At 37.3% G+C, this 20,325-nt stretch overlaps 3 protein-coding genes across 3 annotated transcripts; 1 reads left to right on the top strand and 2 right to left on the bottom strand.

Annotated features, from left to right (window-relative positions):
• Positions 1-1,037: 1,037 nt before the first annotated feature.
• On the top strand, positions 1,038-3,089 carry LOC134649164 (superoxide dismutase [Cu-Zn]-like). The gene is made up of 3 exons (XM_063503878.1): positions 1,038-1,056; positions 1,903-2,147; positions 2,833-3,089. The coding sequence occupies exons 1-3, from the start codon at positions 1,038-1,040 to the stop codon at positions 3,085-3,087; spliced, it is 519 nt and encodes a 172-aa protein (XP_063359948.1). The 3' UTR covers positions 3,088-3,089.
• A 1,679-nt stretch (positions 3,090-4,768) lies between these two features.
• LOC134649006 (acyl-CoA-binding protein homolog) lies at positions 4,769-6,594 on the bottom strand. The gene is made up of 3 exons (XM_063503695.1): positions 6,438-6,594; positions 5,787-5,904; positions 4,769-4,998 (listed from the first exon to the last, which is right to left on the bottom strand). The coding sequence occupies exons 1-3, from the start codon at positions 6,450-6,452 to the stop codon at positions 4,859-4,861; spliced, it is 273 nt and encodes a 90-aa protein (XP_063359765.1). The 5' UTR covers positions 6,453-6,594; the 3' UTR covers positions 4,769-4,858.
• Positions 6,595-11,645: 5,051 nt separating this feature from the next.
• LOC134649276 (acyl-CoA-binding protein homolog) lies at positions 11,646-19,218 on the bottom strand. Its single transcript, XM_063504001.1, has 4 exons — positions 19,100-19,218; positions 18,851-18,891; positions 13,909-14,026; positions 11,646-11,787 (listed from the first exon to the last, which is right to left on the bottom strand). Exons 2-4 carry the CDS (start codon positions 18,863-18,865, stop codon positions 11,648-11,650), a joined length of 273 nt encoding a protein of 90 aa, XP_063360071.1. The 5' UTR covers positions 18,866-18,891; positions 19,100-19,218; the 3' UTR covers positions 11,646-11,647.
• Positions 19,219-20,325: the final 1,107 nt, after the last annotated feature.

Below are 20,325 nucleotides of genomic sequence, written 5' to 3' on the forward strand. Positions count from 1 at the left end.
CAAAACGCGTACGTGACTTCGCGCTATCGAATGAAGTTTACACTAAGTACTGTCCCTGTATATAAAAACTAATTTTATTCTAGAGAGATAACGAAAACAATTTCCTACTTTTCGCACTTGTATTTTAGAGTCTGTGCGGAAAGAGAAGAGTCGTGAAATGTAGAGGAGCCCATACATTCTACGACTCTTTTTCCGCACCCTATCGTAATGTAGGTACTAATTTTGCGTTCCTCTAAATGTGCCAAGAACCTGTGCCATGAGTGTATTTATAATAGATAAGTAAGTAGGTAAGATAAATACAAAATACTCAGAATCACGTGAACATTCGTGTTCTTGGGTGGCACGGACTGGTAACCTAACATGTTTTTAACGTGCATCTTTTCGCGTGCCAGTAATTGGCACTGCGACTCTACCTGTCGTGCCAAGGACTGTTGATTGGCTTCTAAGTTTGGCACGCTCTTAGGTGGCTATTGTCGCATCGTGAGATTACATCCTAAATACGGTCATGACATGAGATGTCTATCGTTTGCGATTTGTGACTTTTAAGGTGTGTCGTATGTACCTTGAATATTATTATACGTGCTGAACTATGTTTGGATATAATAATGGATATGTTGCCAGCATACCTAGGTACCTACCTAAAATCATATAAAATAATATACGTCACCCTAGGCCCGTAAGTGGGATTTTCTCCCCGCTACGCGAGGAGAAAATCTCACTTACTGGCCAAGGCAAGACGTAAAACTTTAGACAAACCAGCACGGGCGGTAATTCGTAAAGCCCCAGATCGCATATTTATGGCCCTCACCTTCAGTTCGGGTCTCAAACACCTGCGATCTGGAGCATTCACCTCCTAGGTATGTAATGTACTATTGTTTACCTATCAGTAATTGCAAATAATTACTTCGAAACACTCTGTTTAAAAGATCACTCATGTAGTTACGAGTATAATTAACACATTAATTTTTTTACTTACCAGCTCCAATTATATTATATCTCGAAATCTCAATGTCTGGTTAACCAGAGACATGTAAATAATGCAGACTGACAAGCTAGGTAGGTAAATACTTAAAAAGCCGGTTGTTTCCTGATTTCACAATGCTATTTTAGCGATACCTTGACAATGTAAGTCCATCTGCAGGGCCGGATTTCCGCCTACATTCCTAAATTCTAAGTACCATACCAAGTGCCTCCCTAGGTCTCTAAATCCAAGCCTGCTCATATCTGCAACTATGACAAAGAATGTTACTTTGTAAAAGACAGTTTTATTATTCTATATTACATACATATTGGTTTATTACCTACTTAATACTTCCTCAATCACTTGCCGTAGAAGAAAAGAAAATTAAAATTAACTCAAGTTTTTATACCTACTTAACTCACATTATCCGATGATAACAGCGGTGATTGTATAATAAACATGTCTATTGTAGGGTTTTCAATTTTATAATCGTTTCAATCGGTTTATGATTGAAGGTTTTAACAAATTATTGATTATGGATGTATGTTTTTTGTTGATGTATTTCGGGCGATCGAACATGCCAATCAATATGCTAATAGTTCTGTATAATTATGTCTTAGTATAAAAAATACTGATAACTTTTAATATCCAGTACCATCGGGATTAAAAATTATTACAAAAAAAAACTTACGGTATTTATGGTTGAAAAAATAAAATTTGCACCGATCTCTCGAAAAACTTGTTTGTCGAATCGGTGCAAATTATATTTCGTCAACTATGCATAAAAGAAAATTGTTCATCCCAAATGGTTACTCTCCTTTTTCTCCACAAATGGGCGAAGAAGTAACTATCAGATTATCACTTAAGCCAACCTTTGATTCTGTTACTTCTAACGCCTGCTCAAATCGAATAGCAAAAACTCTACGCTCGCACTTATTAAGTTATTAAATTCTTACAGGCGCCACGATCACTGCCCGGGCTTCAAGCCATCGCTTATCTCAAAGCAGACGAGGACTCCGGAGTTACAGGGGAGTTGCTCTTCACACAAATTGTGCCCAATGGTCCTGTGACCATTGAGGGTAACATCACGGGCCTGGCGGCGGGGTTGCATGGGCTGCATGTGCACCAGTCGGGAGCTATCAAGGACAATTGTAAAGATATTGGGCCGCATTTCATCGCTTATTACGTAAGTACGTTTGTAGATATGAAAATCAGGCCCTTTTTCTCATCAATTGTATACTTAACACAAAAATGTTTCACCGGTTGTAAAAGTGGTCAACGACATAAACAACCCCACCAACACTAGTCTGTTCGGAAAGAAAAGAGTCGCGGAATGTATGGGGCCCGATACTCTCCTCTTTCGGAACAGACTCTATGATTGATAGAGATTACTAAAGACTTGCAGATGAATCCGGCCGAGTATAATTTTTAGGAAATATGGTTTTAATTTTGCTTACCAATTCAAGAATACTGTATACTGACCCTTATAAGGATTTTAAACTCTAATTTATATAAAGGCTTTTCTAACATTAAACAAACAGGATGTAAGCAAGGATAACCTAACCTAGAGTCTGGCTAACTTTTTATATGGCAACTTTTTTTCCTATCAAATAAGCCGTCAGTTTCAAGCTGTCATTTAATTTCATAGTAATATTTTATTGCCAGGTGCGGTTTTTATTGAAATTCCCGCGTTATCTCAGGCTCAACTTTCATTAGCTAGACTCTAACTAAGCCCTGCCGGCACACCTATTACATCTATTAAACCTACATTAGCTTTACTACAACACCTGTATAATTGTTAACACGCAACGCAGTAAACACACCCATAAATCCACTAAACAGTGATCAACTAACCAATTATCATTCCCCAGGGCCGCCACGGCGGGCCTCGTGACCACATCCGCCACGTCGGAGACCTCGGCAACATCAAGGCAGACGAAGGCACGCTGGCCGTGAAAATCGTCGACCATCTCGTCTCTCTGGCCGGTCCTAGGTCTATAGTTGGACGGTCTGTGGCTATAACTAAGGGGGAAGATGATTATGGGAGAGCGGGGACTGAGGATAGCGCGCTGACGGGATCGTCGGGGCCTGCGGTCGCTTGTGGTATTATTGGTTATACGAATTAAGTACATATTAGGGTATTTTGAAGATTTAGATACTAGAGTCAGACCAAGAAAAGTCTGCAGCGGATTTGATAGCTCACGCAGTGCAAGTGTCATTTTAAACGTCAATCTTCTATGAAATTATGACTTATAAACAACACTTGCACTGCGTGGGCTTTCAAATCCGCTGCAGACTTTTTTTGGTCCGACTCTATACTTAGAAGGATAAACTTGTGTATTTTTATAATATATTTTGTGTAATATATACCCAATAGGTTACCTTGACACGTTTTATTGTTCTGATTTCTTATACAGGGTCATTTTTGGGCCGTTAGGCATATTGTGCGAGGTGATTAGGTAGGCTATAAGCCCTTGCTACACGGTCGCCGACAAGCCCCTCAGACCGCGTGGCCTTGGTCTGGACGGACCGTGTAGACAGTTGTTTCCAACAAATATTTGACCAAAACTGACCAAGGTCAGACGGTTAGAAGGCTTGTCGGCGACCGTGTAGCAAGGGCTTTACTGAACAACTTTTACTATGGAACCAACTCCGAAATCACAAAAAAATTTTTGGCCGTTTCATACATTTTGGTCGGTGGATGTCGACGTTTTCCATGGGAAAGCCAAATTTTTTTTTGGGTTTCGGAGTTGGTCCCATAGAAAAAGTTGTTCAGTATGACCTACCTAATCACCTCGCACAATATAGCTAACGGTCCAAAAATGACCCTGTATAGTTGACATCAAAAATGTCAGAACGAAATAAGCGACGTTGGCCGTGAAAATCGTCTATAATACCATCTCATCTTTCTAGCTGGACTTCAGTCTTAAGTTAATAGCTGGTCGGTGGCCACTTACCTGACTTACCATTATCTCTGTACAGGTAACTTTGGTCACACTTTGGTAAGTTTGAAAAATTAAATTACCAAAAAACATGACGTGGTATAGCGCCATCTAGTTCGGTTGATAGGGCTCAGGGTCAAGATTTTTTTTAAACTTTGTTAAGTTGTAAGGTGTTCCTCTTCAACAATACATAACACACACGGAAGAAAGAAAGAGCGCGCCGCGCTAAAGCATTTAAGTGACAAATAAAACATTTAAAATACAGTTTCTAACTGATTTTATTTCGTAAGCAATATAAAAAGTTTATAACAAATCTGAAGTTATTGCACCAGAGAGAAGACCATAAACACACATTGTGATGCTTATATTGTGATGTTCAACATCTTATACTAATTGTGCTTAAAAACCAAAACTATGAATAGAATAGTATTTGAGGGCGGAAGAGCAACGGAAGTGTCAAGAGGTTTTACGGCATAAATGCAGTAATAAAATTATTACTTTTACGTTCAGTCTCGCATAAAAACGTCAGTCGTACTAGTGCATAGTTATTTTCCATCGTATTTTCACAAAACGTACGAACGTGTCTTGCCATTTCAGTCAGTCTCGGCACAAAAAGTACTGAGGTTGACTGAAGTCTCATGACAAATACGAACATTTCCGAGGAAATACGATGGAAAACTATGCAATACATCTGTAGATGCTTATATTTAACCTTCATGTTAAAAAAAAAAAACAAACTAAGTATCTTACAGCTTTGTCCTAATCAGTGTGCATTAGGTATTTCTACACACATTTAAACAAATGTATGTTAGTAACCATATACCTACTAGGTACATTGTAAAAAGTGTACCAATCTTAGAGATTGTATAAGACCGAGGTTCTAGAATTTTCCATTAATATAAAGGTCAAAGCACACAAAACCGACGCCATAGTTGCCTCGCCTCCTTTCTTTTGTTTATTGGAGGCCAATGGAGGTGATGAGGCTCTCGACCTTCGCGATGTAGGCCTTTTGGGCCTCCTCCTTGGACTTGCCTTTGTTCTTTGACCACGCCTCGAACTTGGCCTTTCCCTTGAAGTCTAGAAACCCAGGCTTGTCTGTAAAAAAATATGAGTTTTAGTTTCTCAAAGAGAAAAATGTGAAATCATTGTGGAAAGTTACTATAGTGAACCCATATTTTTACATAACTGTATTTTTTTGTGTAGTTTTTCTACTGTTTTTGGTGTAGTTATCATTAGTCATCACGCGCTGGTAATATTCTGCTGACTGACCTATTTACCATATTTTAATTTCTCTGAAGCTGAATCTATAATTTGAATTCAGTCTGAATCCGATATAAATGCCTCACATATAAATGAATAATAAAAATAAAAAAGCCTTTTATTCTAAGCACTGCATAGGTACTGATACATACATACACTCACATATGTTAAAAATTCTGATTGATTCCAAACACTTGTAGGTAATTTAAAATCAAATTCTAGTGTGGGTGTGAGTGTGACCTCATCCATAGATATACATAATGTATTCAGGTGCTTTCAGAATCCATCTTAATTTTCATATTCTAAATACATTATAATCATTATGCTTGTCAGAATAATTCCATCAGATCAAATCTAAGAAATTCATAATCTGAATGTGTGGAGAGTAGGTACTTAATGTACATACTTGCTCTTTTTTCTATTCAATAATTGATTTCCCAAACTATAAAAGTCCGTATCATCAAAAGTCAATTAAAAAAAACAACCAAATATAAAAAACTTGTAAATACATTATTAAAATCCATAGATTCCATTATCAGCCTCACTATGTGAGTTAAACTTATTAGTGTTAATTAGTGAGTGGATATTTTAGTAGCTGACTTGATGCATAGTTTAGTACATACTGGCAGGATCAGCATCCCCAACGGTAGCCTGCTTGAACCACCCGTAGATCTCCAGAAGGTCAGCGTCAGCCGGAGACGTCTTCAGCTTCTTAACATCCTCTGCAGCTTTGTCGAATTGCTGGAATTACAGAATGTATTAAAGATGTGTTTGTTACAAACGGTAAGTAACCAAAAGGACCCTGAGTTTCTTATGGCGTAAGCACTCTCCCCCATATACATATATATTTTTGCTTTAGCTGTTTTGCCCAAGGCGGCATTCCCCCTATGGTGTATATTTACGCACCCCACTATGTTGTATTCCTACTATGTTCTTGTAGTCGTCAGTAAATAGTCAAGCCATTACATGACGATTACCATTCTATATGTGAACACGCTCCATTTAAATTTAATTCTGCACCTTATAAAACAGTGTGTGTGTGCACATAAAATAAGCTTCTAGGTTACTTCAAAAATTCATAAATGACTTACCACCTCTATAAGTTCCATTTCTGCCATATTGACAATGTAAAAACACTGTCAATATGGCAGATTCTACAATAGGTGCAAAAAAAAAGGTGCAAAATCCGCCACCACAGACAAACAATGTTGGTTGACCTCTAAGTTAGACTTTGGAATACAACAATGACATTCAGGTATGCAAATATCACTCACCTCTTGTAGAGACATGATGTGTGATGATTCACTGGTGAAAATACCTAGCAGATAACCTAGAAAGTAGATTCACTTGGTTATGATACAGTAAATAGGATTCATATTGAAATAAATCGAGGTGGGTGACCTGCGATATCACTATATTATCGGTGGCTGACAAGGACAAGTTAAGGTCTTAATATTTTTTTTAATTTTTACCCTTCTAATTTCAAACTAACCTTACGTCAACACTGCTAGTATAGCTAAAGTTTAGAAAACTTTCTAAATGCCACAACTCTTACCTAGTTAAATAGGACGGAAGCCGGTGTTTCTAGCACGAATACTTCCAATAGACTGGCTATGTGAATTGATTATCAGCTAGGTAATAAAAACACGTCACTACTCGATAAATACATGAACACTTGTTACCTACATTTTAGCAAGGAAATGTTACTGCTTCGTAAGTAATTACCACTTCATTTCAATGTAAAAGAAACAGTACTTACTTCTATTTTTGAAGAAAGACGGATTTTTGTGTGTAGAATTAGCGGGCGGATTCGATTTCTATTCTGAAGCTTGCAGTGTTGCCAGAGCGCTCCCAGCTTTTGTACGTAGGTACGTCAAAAAAGGTACGATTTGGGTAAAAAAAGTACGGATTTTTTTTTAGGATAAATTTCTTACAGAAATAATATTTCTGAAGAATCTGGGGGTCTACCGCGAATTCCTAAATTCGCAAAATGCGGGGATCTTTCTCTTTTACTCCAATGAAGGCGTAATTAGAGTGACAGAGGCAGATGCCCGTAATTTGTGAACATCGATTTTCGCGGTTATAGCCCTGTTTGGAAAAAAAAATAACTTGAATAGTCCAGAGGGCCTACCGCGAACCACCTTCGACGTGTTTCCTGCCTCCCTGTCATACTTACGTACGAATTGATAAGTGGGACAGAGAGGCCACAAGTCAAAAGTGGTTCGCGGTTGACCCTCAGGGCTATAACCGCGAAAATCAAAATTCGCAAATTGCATCTTTGTCTGTCACTCTAATTACGCCTTCATTGGAGTAAAAAAGAAAGATCCCCGCAATTTGCTTATTTCGGTTTTCGCGGTAGGCCCTCAGATTCAAAAAGGTTATATTATAAAACAGCACCAGTGTTTGCCTACATTTTGCGATTGCAATTTGCAATAAAAAAAAAGAACTAAGTATTTTAAAGTACACAATACAACTCATTTGTTTTAAGTATTTCTGTCAAACAAAGTTAAATTGATATACATGAAAAATTAATGGCCGACCGAATTTTGACTATCTGAGTTTTGTTAAGACACAACGTAGTGATTATATTCTCTTTGGACACAACTGCCGACTGCAACTGCTACTTGTAATTACGTAAGTACATTGTTTGGACGTATATTGTCTATAATTTTAATTTTCTTATAGTACCTACACGTACATGGTACTTTTTTATGTTGGCCATTATTTTCAAATTAGAAATTCTGCTCCGAATTAACCAACATATCGAAAAAAATTTTTAATAACTATCGTACTTCAAAAGGTACGAATTTAGTACGATGTACGCTGCGTACAAAAAAGGTACGCAAGGATCCAAAATAGTACGCAAAACCGTACTAAAAGGTACGATCTGGCAACACTGGAAGCTTGAGTAAACTTTATCTGTCAATGTCACTTTGACAGCAATCGTGACCCCAACATTCGGGTCACCGTCCTCAATATTTTGTTAAGAAATGGATCTATGAAAGTTACCAAAAAATCCAAAAACGGCGAATAAATATACAATCAACTTTACAAAAACAAAGTAACCTCCTAAATAAGTAGTACCTATGTTATAAAACTTAAAAATTATGCGAACCGCATTGAAATTGTAGGAGGCGCCACTTCAGCCGATTTGTTTCTCTAGTTCATACTAGATGGCGCTGATGGAGATTATGTACTCTTCAAAATGAGCTTCTTTTAGACAATTTTTTGGTTCTGGCCTCGAATGTCCAATTCCTTAAATGTCCATTTTCCTCGAATGTCTAATTTCCCGAATGTCCATTTGCTCGAAGGTCCAATTCCCGGAATGTCCATTTGCTCGAAGGTCCAATTCCCGGAATGTCCATTTGCTCGAAGGTCCAATTCCTTAAATGTCCATTTTCTTCGAATGTCTAATTCCCGAATGTCCGTTTATCGAATGTCCAATTCCCTGAATGTCCATATCACCATGGAAATAGATCTACGGCTACAACAACGGGTACTGGGTTTCACGGAGTCGGATCGGACGTAGTGCGAAACTACTCTAACGGTACCGTTTCAAAAATATACCTAGTATTGAATTTTATTCATTTGTGTACCATTACCAACGGATACCTTTTTAGTTGATACCTTTATTTTACTTACCGTAAAACGGGGTGAGTAGGTTTCGCGGGGAGAGGTGGGTTATGGATGGGGAGAGAAGGTTTGAGAGGGGGGTGAGAAGGGATTTTAAGGCTACTGCTACAAAAATAATGTATTCCAATTTAAAATGGAGCTATAGTAATACGCATAATAAAAAAACATCGATCCAACAATCTTCCAAAATCACCTTTGTATGAAAACCCCTCTAACCCCAAATACGAGGCACTACGGGGTAAGGTGGGTTTTCCTCTTTATCGCCAAAGTTATGAAATGGAACTACCCAAAATAAAATAAAAACTAAAATACAAACGTCCGGAACACTTATTATATACTCCATTCAGTTTTCATATGTAAAAATAAAATGTTATCGAGGTTTGAATTTCAGTTTTGACCCTACTCACCCCATTTTACGGTACTTCACGGTCTTATGCGTTCATGGAAATGTACATTTACCACTCATTTAACTTACTTTTTATCTTACTGATCATTAGAATAGCGATAAGAATTGCATGTCGGGTACGACTCTTACCTATTAATATATGTAGGTATAACTATTATTAGTGCGTCTGCTTGATATGGGATCTATACACAGCAATATTTTCGTATCAGTTTGAGCCATGCCACAAAATAATGCGACAGTAAGCTGCCCGGGCAGCTGGGCCCCACTTTTTTGGGCTGATTGTGTATCCTGTTCTCTTATTCTATATCAATGCTTTGAAAAAATGCATCTACTTATTATAAAAATTCAGAAAATATAGATAAAAGCCATGTTTTATTTTCGTAAAAAGATTTTATTTCTTAATTTTCTACAATTTCGTAAATAAACGGTTTTTAGTGTCACCTGAATAGTAGGCCAACAATATGTGGCGAATTTCGTAGGCAAACGGACTATTTGTTACTCTACTAGACGTCCAGCCAGGTTCTGATGTTTCATCACAGACGAAACGGTCAATTGGGTCATTAGACATACAAAGATTGGACGTACAGGGAATCAGATATTAGACATTCGGGTAATTGGACGTACGAGGAGGAGGCATTCAAGGAATTGGACATACGGGGATTGGACGTTCAGGTAATTAGACATACAGGGATCGGACGTTCAGGTAATTAGACATACGGGGATTGGTCGTTCAAGGAATTGGACGCACGGGGACTGGACATTTGGAAAATTGGACATTCGAGGCCAGAACCAATTTTTTTAGGGTTGCGTACCCAAAGGGTAAAAACGGGACCCTATTACTAAGACTCCGCTGTCCGTCCGTCCGTCCGTCCGTCTGTCACCAGGCTGTATCTCACGAACCGTGATAGCTAGACAGTTGAAATTTTCACAGATGATGTATAACAACAAATACTAAAAACAGAATAAAATAAAGATTTAAGTGGGGCTCCCATACAACAAACGTGATTTTTGACCGAAGTTAAGCAACGTCGGGCGGGGTCAGTACTTGGATGGGTGACCGTTTTTTTGCTTGTTTTGCTCTATTTTTTGTTGATGGTGCGGAACCCTCCGTGCGCGAGTCCGACTCGCACTTGGCCGGTTTTTTTAATCGACAAATGTCGATTATCGGAAGACGGAAGTTGAGTTGAACATTTTTAACTAAATAAAAAGGGATTTACTATAAGTAGGTTGTTGCAGGTGACTGTACTTATAAGAATAAAACATACAGTAAAACTTCGATAATATAAATTTCGACTAGGTATGTGAAAACCTTAATTATTCAGGTTTGTTTACTTATGTATCTGGGTTTTTAACTCAAAAAAGGCTATAAATTCAGAACCCCTAGTCTAGTGTAAATATCATTCGATATTGTGACGAGCGTTCTTTGCGTTACGTCTATTTTTGTATGGGATTTTGAACAGCGCGCCAAGCGGGACGTTTTGGTAACTCAAAATCCAATGGGGTACAAAATGACACGCAAACGCGTAAGTCACGTCACGGTATCGAATAAAAATTACACTGGAGGTATAACCGCGAAAATCTAAGTTCGCAAATTGCGGGCATCTTTCTCTGTCACACCAATTAGGTACGCGTTTTATTGGAGTAAAAGAGAATGATCCCCGCAATTTGCGAATTTCGGTTTTCGCGGTACTCCCTCAGGACAAAGCAAATCGTGTCCAAGACGGTTCGAGTAAGTAGGTAAGAAGAAACTTATTTCTATTTTTGCGTCTTTCATCTACTTTAGCCCAGACAACAAATCTGCCCTCCTAAGCTAAAAAGCGGTATTTTCATATAGTTTTCTTTGAAAATACGGCCTTTTACCTTAGGAGGGCAGAAATTGAATTAGTAAAATAGAAAAATATAATTCGAATATTAAAGATTTCACACGATCTTTAACTTATCGAAGTACTACTGTTTAAAAATAACAGTTCCCAACTGATTTTATTTCACAGGCAATATAAAAAAGTGTAACAAAACAATACCAACTCAAAACGAGCGCATCCCACAATACAAACACAATAACTATGTGATGCTTACAATATTGTGATGTCCAACATCTTATACTAATTGTGCCTAAACCGAAATTATAAATAATTGACTCATGAGAAGGGCGGGTGGAAGTTCAAAGGAAGAAGCTGTTAAATGATAATAAGTTATTAGTTATGTTCAGTCTCGCATAACGTCAGCTTTGCTTAAACCTAAGGGCATGCGTAAAAATTCATAATGAAAGTTTTTAACTATAACTAGAGAATTAGAAGGATTTATACTCTAGAATGTTCTGCGGCGGTAGCACGGTCGCATTTTTATCGCTTGTCACCATGCCTGTCGCGTTCTAACACGTACAATACTCGCTGCCCATGCTGACAATAGTGACATGGTTCCGCTCGCCCAAACTGTTTTATTGTTTTACTGGAGACCGATGGAGGCGACGAGGCTCTCGGCCTTGGCGATGTAAGCCTTCTGCGCGTCCTCCTTGGAGGTGCCTTTCTTCTTGGTCCACGCTTCGAACTTGGCCTTACCCTTCAGGTCGAGGAGGCCGGGTTTGTCTGGAAAAAAATATTTAGGGTCAGATGAGGTAAGAGAAACACTGGTAGGGAATCCTCCGAGTCGGATCAAGTATGGAGCTTGTAAGGATATGAATGTATTTCTTACTGCCAAGTATCGTATAGGAATCGTATTTTCTGCATTTAATATTGAATAGTAATAGTTAATATACAAAGTTTTAAAATACAATGCCATAAAAAAACCTTAGCGCTATGAATTTTTCGCAGCTTGACGTTAATATTCGCATAAAAAGCTGGTAACGTGTTAATATTAAATAACACTTATAAATTATTAAAACGAATACCTAAGTCAAGGTTTTCTTTTCAAAATCGTGGCATTGAATTTAAATAGGTAGGTAGGTACCTGCTGTCAAGTCAACCTTGAAAAGTAAACTGGTTATTTGACGTCAGTGGGATTGTATTAGGGTCATAAAAACCTCAAAATGATTTAATTTAAAGTATTAATTTTGGTAAACTTTTGTTAACAGACCAGCTATCATAGTCGCATTTTTATCACCTGTCATGGCTGTCATGCCATGCGTCACTTTCGCACTTACATATTTGTTAGAACGTGACAGCCATGCCATGGTGACAAATGATAAAGAGCCGGCCATCTTAAGGCTTCGTCACACAGGCGCGTTTTCCAGGCGCGGCGTGAGCGGGGCGTGAGCGTTTTATATGTAAAAGCGGCGCGCTCCGCTCACGTCCCGCCCGGAAAACGCGCCTGTGTGACGATGCCTTTAGCCCTACAGTAGTCACGGTACGATTCTATTAACAGTGTTTTTTTAAGTTCTCCGTATTAACTTCAGGGTGTGACTATAGTAGGTACTTATTTAAATAAGTACTATATAGGTACTTGGTACTTGCGTTAAGCAGCAAACTAGACTATAGAGTCTAGACTAAACACACTCTAGGTACACAGAGTATGGTTGGTGATTTAACTTGCACAGTTGCACCCTGTATTCATGCACTATGTATAATTTTACTTCGCCTTTATTGTTAACCTCATGTTTTTCGCGCATGTACATATATTAATTTCTCCTCTCGGCTCGATTTAAGAACCTATTTAAAGTTATTATTTATACTCTGTCAAGCAACTTCCGCCAGTAGAAAAGAGCGGCAAATTTAAAAAATGTAGGCGCGAAGTGTATAGGATCTACTTATTAATCGTCCCATAGAAAATTTGAATTTCGCGCCTTTTCTACTGACAAAATTGTTTAACCGGCTATAGTAGCCAGGAGTAGAGGTACGGCTGCATTTTAAACATAACCTTGGTACATATTATTATTAGTTTCTATAAATAAATAAAAAACAACTTTTTAATTACACTTAATTTTACGCCTATTTTGATAAAAACGATCATTTAAAGCTAATTCCACGATAAGAAACTACGAATTCCGTGTACCTGTTTGTTATCAATGGATATCAAGCGATCCATCATTGATTTATCGTGACTGAAGTGATAATTATGTTTGTTGTAAATAAAAATAACAAGAACATGTCGACCCTGCACGATGGCTAAAGCTAGAGACTCTTAGAAAAGTATACTAGCCATACGCCACGCTGAGTCACTGACCGTATATTCTAGTTACATTATTTCTATCCACGCTATGGCATCCTACTTTGGCGAACTATACCTACTATGTGGCTATCTTAATTTCGTGTGCAATTGCTAGACTGTATATTTGTGGACCCATGTCCAAGAAATTAGAGGATTAGGGCTCATTTAGAATTTTAGACGGTGCGAGAACGCGCATGCGAGTTTCATTACATTGCGTCATTTGATCGGTCGGCTGAATTGATGTAACGTCAATGGTCCGCAATGGAACTAAATCCTATACGAGACGCGCGCAGTCTAAATGAACCCTTAAAAGCACAAAAAGCTAAATTAATATCATGAATTTATTACCCTCACTATGCTAAATTATTATATTACGCATATGGCATTCTACTATGGGGAAACTCAAGTGATAGCCTCCTGAGACCCAGAAAAACAGTTCTTGATTGTGATTTTGAATTTGGAAGCCTTAGTTACACAATAAAAGTTTTAAACAGATTTGCAGGATAAGAAGAAAAAAAATGTGCGTGGGGTCTTAAGGAGGATAGTGTAGTGTTGATACATACTGGCAGGGTCGGAGTCCCCGACGGTAGCCTGTTTGAAGAGGGCGTACAACTCCAGGAGGTCGGTGTCGCTGGGCAGAGCCTTCAGCTTCTTGACATCAGCGGCGGCCTTGTCGAATTGCTGGAAAGAGACAAATTTCTCAAAAGCTTGTAACTTGTAATACAAGTGGAAGTCCCTTTCTAACAAAAGCTGTCAAAAAGTGACATCCGCTTGTATTACAAGTTACAAGCTTTTGAGAAACGGGCCCCAGGTCGTTCGGGAAGTTCGGCGTTTTAAAATTAAAATCTCTACGTCCTACTGTAGGTAGGTATGTAGCACTGTCATAGGGCCCTAAAGAAAACATTAAAGGCACTATGAAATTATGTCTAATGGCCAACGTGTAGTTTCTCTAACTTAAAAGTTCAAGGAAAATGATTCATCCCACGATTTTGTGAAACCTACAGTTAGCTTGTAGAGTCACAGAAATCTAGTCTATGGCACTTTACACATGGAATCTTCCAAAAACCAGTTGTTTAATGTGATCAAACCAGTATTAAATTAAGCAAGTTTCGCTTTACGCTCGAACGAGTTCTGCCGAAAACCTTTCTCTGGCGAACTGAGAAAGCTGCACTGGCTAGATTTATTAAGATTACGGTAGATATTAAATATGCAATTATGCAAGCATCATTAATATATTTAGTTATCCATGTCATTCCATAACTATATCCTATTCCTTTATCTATAACTATGTGGCGCACCACAATACTGGCTGCCCACAACCCGTCTACAAGTCTACGTCAACGTGTCAGTCATGTCACTTCGACACAACTAAATTTTCCTTCTGCGATACGGAAGCCTAAATCTTATTTAATCCTATTGTAATATATTCGCTGTAAATATTCATCATCTCTATCTCCGCGTATTATTTGGTATATAAATAGTGCCCTAGGCAAGGGCACCATAACTATATGCAGAAGATACAATACGGAATTTGCAATGGATACGATGTCAATTAAGACTATTACGATTTTTAACGCTTTTTGGACCACCAGATCTTATGAATCACCTTTTCTCCTCAACAAAGTCATCTTTATGCGTCATTTTATTGATTAAGTAACCATAATGGTTACGGCCATTCAAACAGGTTTCTATAACGATGGCGAATTCCACTACACAGGCGTGCTAAGACGCCATGGTCGAGTGGGATAACGTCAGTACAAAAACCTCTAACGGAACAAAACAACGGACGTAACATGCGACAGTGTCTGGTTAAAACAAGACACAACATAAGTAAGACGCGCCATTTTTCAGAGATTTTAGGTCACCCAGTATTTTTTGCTCTAAGTTTTAAAAAGCATCTAGCCTCTAGGGAACGGCCTAAATATAGCCCTGGTATGCTAAAAAGGCCAATTGCCTTTGCATGTGTTGAATATAAATTGATCATACGAGGGGGCTCGTTCACATACCTACACGACTCTAAATAACCTCCGGTCTGCCTAATACTTTGTATATATATTACCTAATGTCAGTATCATGCTATGGCTCGCAGTTGCAGTTCGTATAGCGTTATTATTTGGGGAAACTCTTGTGACATTATTGACGTGTTATCTAATACCTTTAAACGAGCAATTCTTGTTTATTTATTTATTTATTTATTTATATATATATATTTCGGGGATCTCGAAAACGGCTCTAACGATTTCGATGAAATTTGCTATACGGGGGTTTTTGGGGGCGAAAAATCGATCTAGCTAGGTCTTATCTCTGGGAAAACGCGCATATTTTAGGGTTAACTCTGCAGCCGGGTAAAAGTCTCCAACCTTTATGAAAAAAATACACAATATGTCTAATATATAGTGACCTTCGGACTGCCTAATACTTTGACATAACGACGTCATAAACGGAAATCCATGGTGTGCTACGTGTGTGCCTATTTCATTAATACTTTGATCATAATATAATTTAGGAAGAGTAAACATCTTAGGTATATAGTTGCAATTAAATTGGACCTTATGTGTGTTGACTATGTTGACAGTTGACATGTGGCAGAAGAAAAAGTTAAGCGACAAAGTGTTCAAAATTATCTTGAAGCACTCTTGTTCTCTTAGCTTTTGCTGCTGACTCTATTGTCTCATTGTCATACTTTGACTTGCAATTTCAGCAGGGTCAAAAAACTAATAGTAATTTTATGAAAAATCACAAAATTTACGTCACAATTAATAACTGGTGCAAACCTTGACATCGGTTATTATAAAGAACAATGATTTATTATGGTCAAAGGTTCGAGGTTGCACTTGAATCAGTCGATAATGCAAGCGCCACGTCATCGTAATTTGTGTAAAATGGTAATTTATCGTCTATTGTCATTTATCAATAGGACGCTAGGCTAGTGTCATAAAGAGACATTTAGAAACCCTCCTTAACGACAAGACAACGGCGCGAAAACGTCTCATTAATTCTTGAAGACTTTGACCCTGTCACCTTGACTTGTTGGTTACGTTCGTCTGTTAACCTTCCAGACTTTACTTAATAATCCTAGAGTTATCTTTAATTGCTCATGAGGAAGCCGGACTAATCCCAATATGGCTTGGTTTACCCTCCGAGCTGGAACGTCAAATGACAGTCGCAATAGTGCCTGTGCCAGTTTTTGGATTTAGGTTGATTGGTTAGCTGACTCCAGACTCTCGAATCGCGACAAATGCCGAAAAAACATGATATTTCTAAAGCTCCAATTTCATAAATTTTATAGAAAAATGTTTTATCTCATGCAATATGCTCGATGGTGCTCGATTTCATTTTATTTGCTCGACTAGCCACCTTTAGGTACTCGTAAATTCAGATCCGTACCATTTTTTCTCGAATAAGTAGGTACATAGTTATTCTTTCGAAGAATAATTTAGTGAAGAATTCAAGGGGGCCAACCAAGATATGACAATTATCATCTTGACTAGGCCACTAGATATCGTTTTCAGATTTGCTAGGTACTCGGCTCTATTTCCGGCTGTGTTTACAATTAACGTTGTGCTTTAATCGCAGAACATCAGATGGTCTCTTTCACAATAATTGCCATCTTTGCAGACATCAACGTCCTTCATAAAGAACAATAGCTTCAGAAATAAGTACTTAAACGTAAGCACGACGTCACTGTAATTTATTCATAAAGACTAAACTTGATCTTTCGCCTTGACCTCTTTGTATTTGTTATAGGTGTTTGATCGTATATGATGGATGGATGACTTATCCACGTGATAAAATAAGCGTCACTTTTTAATGCGCGATTCAATGTGGCATCTGTGTGACTGTCTTTAAGCACGCCATAAAAATTAACCCTTAAATGCATAGTGTTGCCAAATGTCTACAAAACATTAGACAGCTCACAGATTAATGGTTAAACAAATTCTATTTGTTCCTGTATATTATTTCAATAGTAAAACTAATAAACTTTCCGAATTATTACATAAATTTACGCAGTACTATTTTAATTTATAAAAATTACATTTGTTTATAGACGAAATGTCGGAAAACTTAGAAAAACCTGGAAGTAGATGATTTTTAGTATGTGATTTTGGGCAGATTTTTCGGGGTTTGTAATTATTTTATATTTACAAACTTTATCATAGGTACATCACAAATAGTGTACCTTTCTAATGGTAGTAAAAAAAATCATAGATCTATTACTGAAAATTACATATTTACATAAATATGATTTAGCCAATTCAACTTCTAACACTGATTTCGCAGTGAAAATCGAAGTTATATTTTTTTTACTATTTTTCCTAGAATCGGCAAACAATTATGTGATACATATATTAATTTCGGGCAAAAAGAAAAAGTCATGAATTTAAGGGTTAAACTAGAAGCGACTTTATCAACAATCAGCAAAAAAGCGAAACCTTTGGCCTGAAAACGTCAAATTAGTATGTTTCTGTCAAACGACCCGCCACTATCCACGTCCACGTCAGTGTATGATATCTGATATCTGACGTGTCGTTTTGTCACAAAGATGCTATCATTCGATAAGTGATAATTAATGACTTTAATTAGGTAAATCCCGGTCAAGCGTGAGTCGGCGATAATTTTAATAAAAAAAAGGAAAATATGTTTTAAATACTAGGTAAGTAGTTTTAATTTTTCAAATTCGTATTTTGGTTAGGTAACCAATTAACAACACACCAGAGAGTAGTAAATTATAAAGAGTATCAATGTACAAGTACCTAAGTAGGTAATAATCATAGACGCGTTTCACTACATAAATGTATGGGGGTTATGTTACATACTATATGTTATATTGCTAATGAAGTGAATCTGTCTAAATTTTGTATGCATATTCATATACATATGTAGATACACAAAACTTTAACAATTTAACTTTATTACAATAGAATTTATTCAGTTATGTATTTGTTATTACCATATTACACAACCGGTACAAAAATTTATACAATATTCATTATGCTTATTTTGTTTCATAATGGTGTTTTTCCATTCAATGATATTTATAGGTATTATTTAACATGTTAATGTGATGCAAATTACTCGTAACCCATAGGTAAATTTTACAAGTGTTATTTGTTATATTGTTGAAAACAAAATGAATGTTTTATACTTTTTATGATTTGACTATGTAAGTTGCTGCAATTATACCTAGTACCTACATATTAGCAAAATTCTGCTAAATACTCTAAATAGCACAATTACAATACAACTGTTTCACAGGTCACCAAATCGGGCAATATATATGGACGGCTCTAAACGGGTTCTTAGAAAAAAAACATTTTGCAGAAATAATATCTAACAATATTTGGCACAGGAACTAAAACCGGTTCATATAGGTATAATTCTAAATAGTACCTAACAACTCTCGCGTTGAATGATGGTCCCTATGACGGCTATGGAACTAACACTGCAAATCTAGCTAGCGGCTATAATTTAAAAATAAAAATAAACTAGACAAATAACACTCACCTCCTGGAGAGACATGGTGTGTGGTGTTGTTAGTAGGTTATCTGTAAAATACAAGCATTCAAATTATCGAACATGCAATATCATTAATTCAAAATGTGTCCAGTGAAATTCGGAGCTATACGACCGGCGAAATCGCTACAACTTTTTTTTAAATACTGATAAACTTAAACTTTGATTTTGAGATAACTTTAGCATATGTGGCGGCCTTCGCCCAAATTTTTTTAACTTTAAAAAAGTAGCGGCACTTACAGGTACGGTGAATGAAAGCGGGTGTTCCTCGCGGATACGACCAGTGGACTGAGGTAGTGGAGCGGCTGAACAAAACTTGTGCAGTCAAAAACTCGTCATTCGACCTGATCGACACTTGTTATCGGATTTTTGCGTCATAACGTGTAATTTTTTGTTATCCTGAAATCAAAGGACCTTTAGTTCACAACTTCACATTGCTGTTTTCGATGGATTCAGATGGTTCTGCGATGCGACTTTTTACCCGTTTTATAGTCATCCGTGGTAACTGTAATACCACGGATGACACGAAATTTTTACATCTTTTGATCGGTGTGAATAAATATATGTTCCGAGAGCTGGTACACATTTTAGAGTAGGCATTTGAGGCAAGCTGAAAAATAAATCTGATGCTTCTATCATTTATTTAATTACAGATTGCCTCAAGAATATTTTTTTGCAAATAAAAAAATAACCATTTATGGTTAACCATTTATGGTTATTTTTTTATATTTTTATAAGGGTTGATTTAGCCCCGCTGCCCAGCAGCACTGCAGTTCTGAGTTTAGACATACCGAATTGCATTAACGTTTCGGCCAACACTGTCATACATACACCATACACATTAAGGTACAGTCAGCATCAAAAATAGCCTCCTAAGGCCCAGCCATACGAACGAAACATCCAAAATAGAGTTAATTTTGCTTTCATAGAAAATTGAAGGAAACAAAGCAAAAGCAACACTGTTCCAATTGAACATGGTTTAAATTACATCGAACTGAACAGGTACTATAGGTAGAACCTTGGGCCTTAGGAGGGTAGAGGATCAGACTACGCGCCAAAAGTATATGCTATTCTCTAACAGCTTAACGAAAAGTTTCTAGCGGCCTAACCTAGGATGGTCTCTAAGAAGCTTATTTCGATCATAGACAGAAATGGAATCTATTGACTTTTGGGCCCGGCCCGGCAAGCTCGGTTCTCCATACAAACGTATTAGTTAGGTACGCTCTCATTTTAAAACGATTAGCTAGTTTGCTCTGAAACTTTGTACTTACAATAGGATAAGGTTATTTATGTAGCTTCAGATACCATAGTAAATAAAATACCTACAGCAAAATTAAGTTTTTCATACAAAACTTATTTTTGCTCTATTTTGTTACTTTTATAAACTAATTACAGAACTAGATATACCTCATGTAATTGTATGTGCTAAGTTTCATTACAATCCAACACGTAGTTTTAAAATGATA

The sequence above is a fragment of the Cydia amplana genome, chromosome 6 (genome assembly GCF_948474715.1).
Source record: "Cydia amplana chromosome 6, ilCydAmpl1.1, whole genome shotgun sequence".
Classification (NCBI taxonomy): domain Eukaryota; kingdom Metazoa; phylum Arthropoda; class Insecta; order Lepidoptera; family Tortricidae; genus Cydia; species Cydia amplana.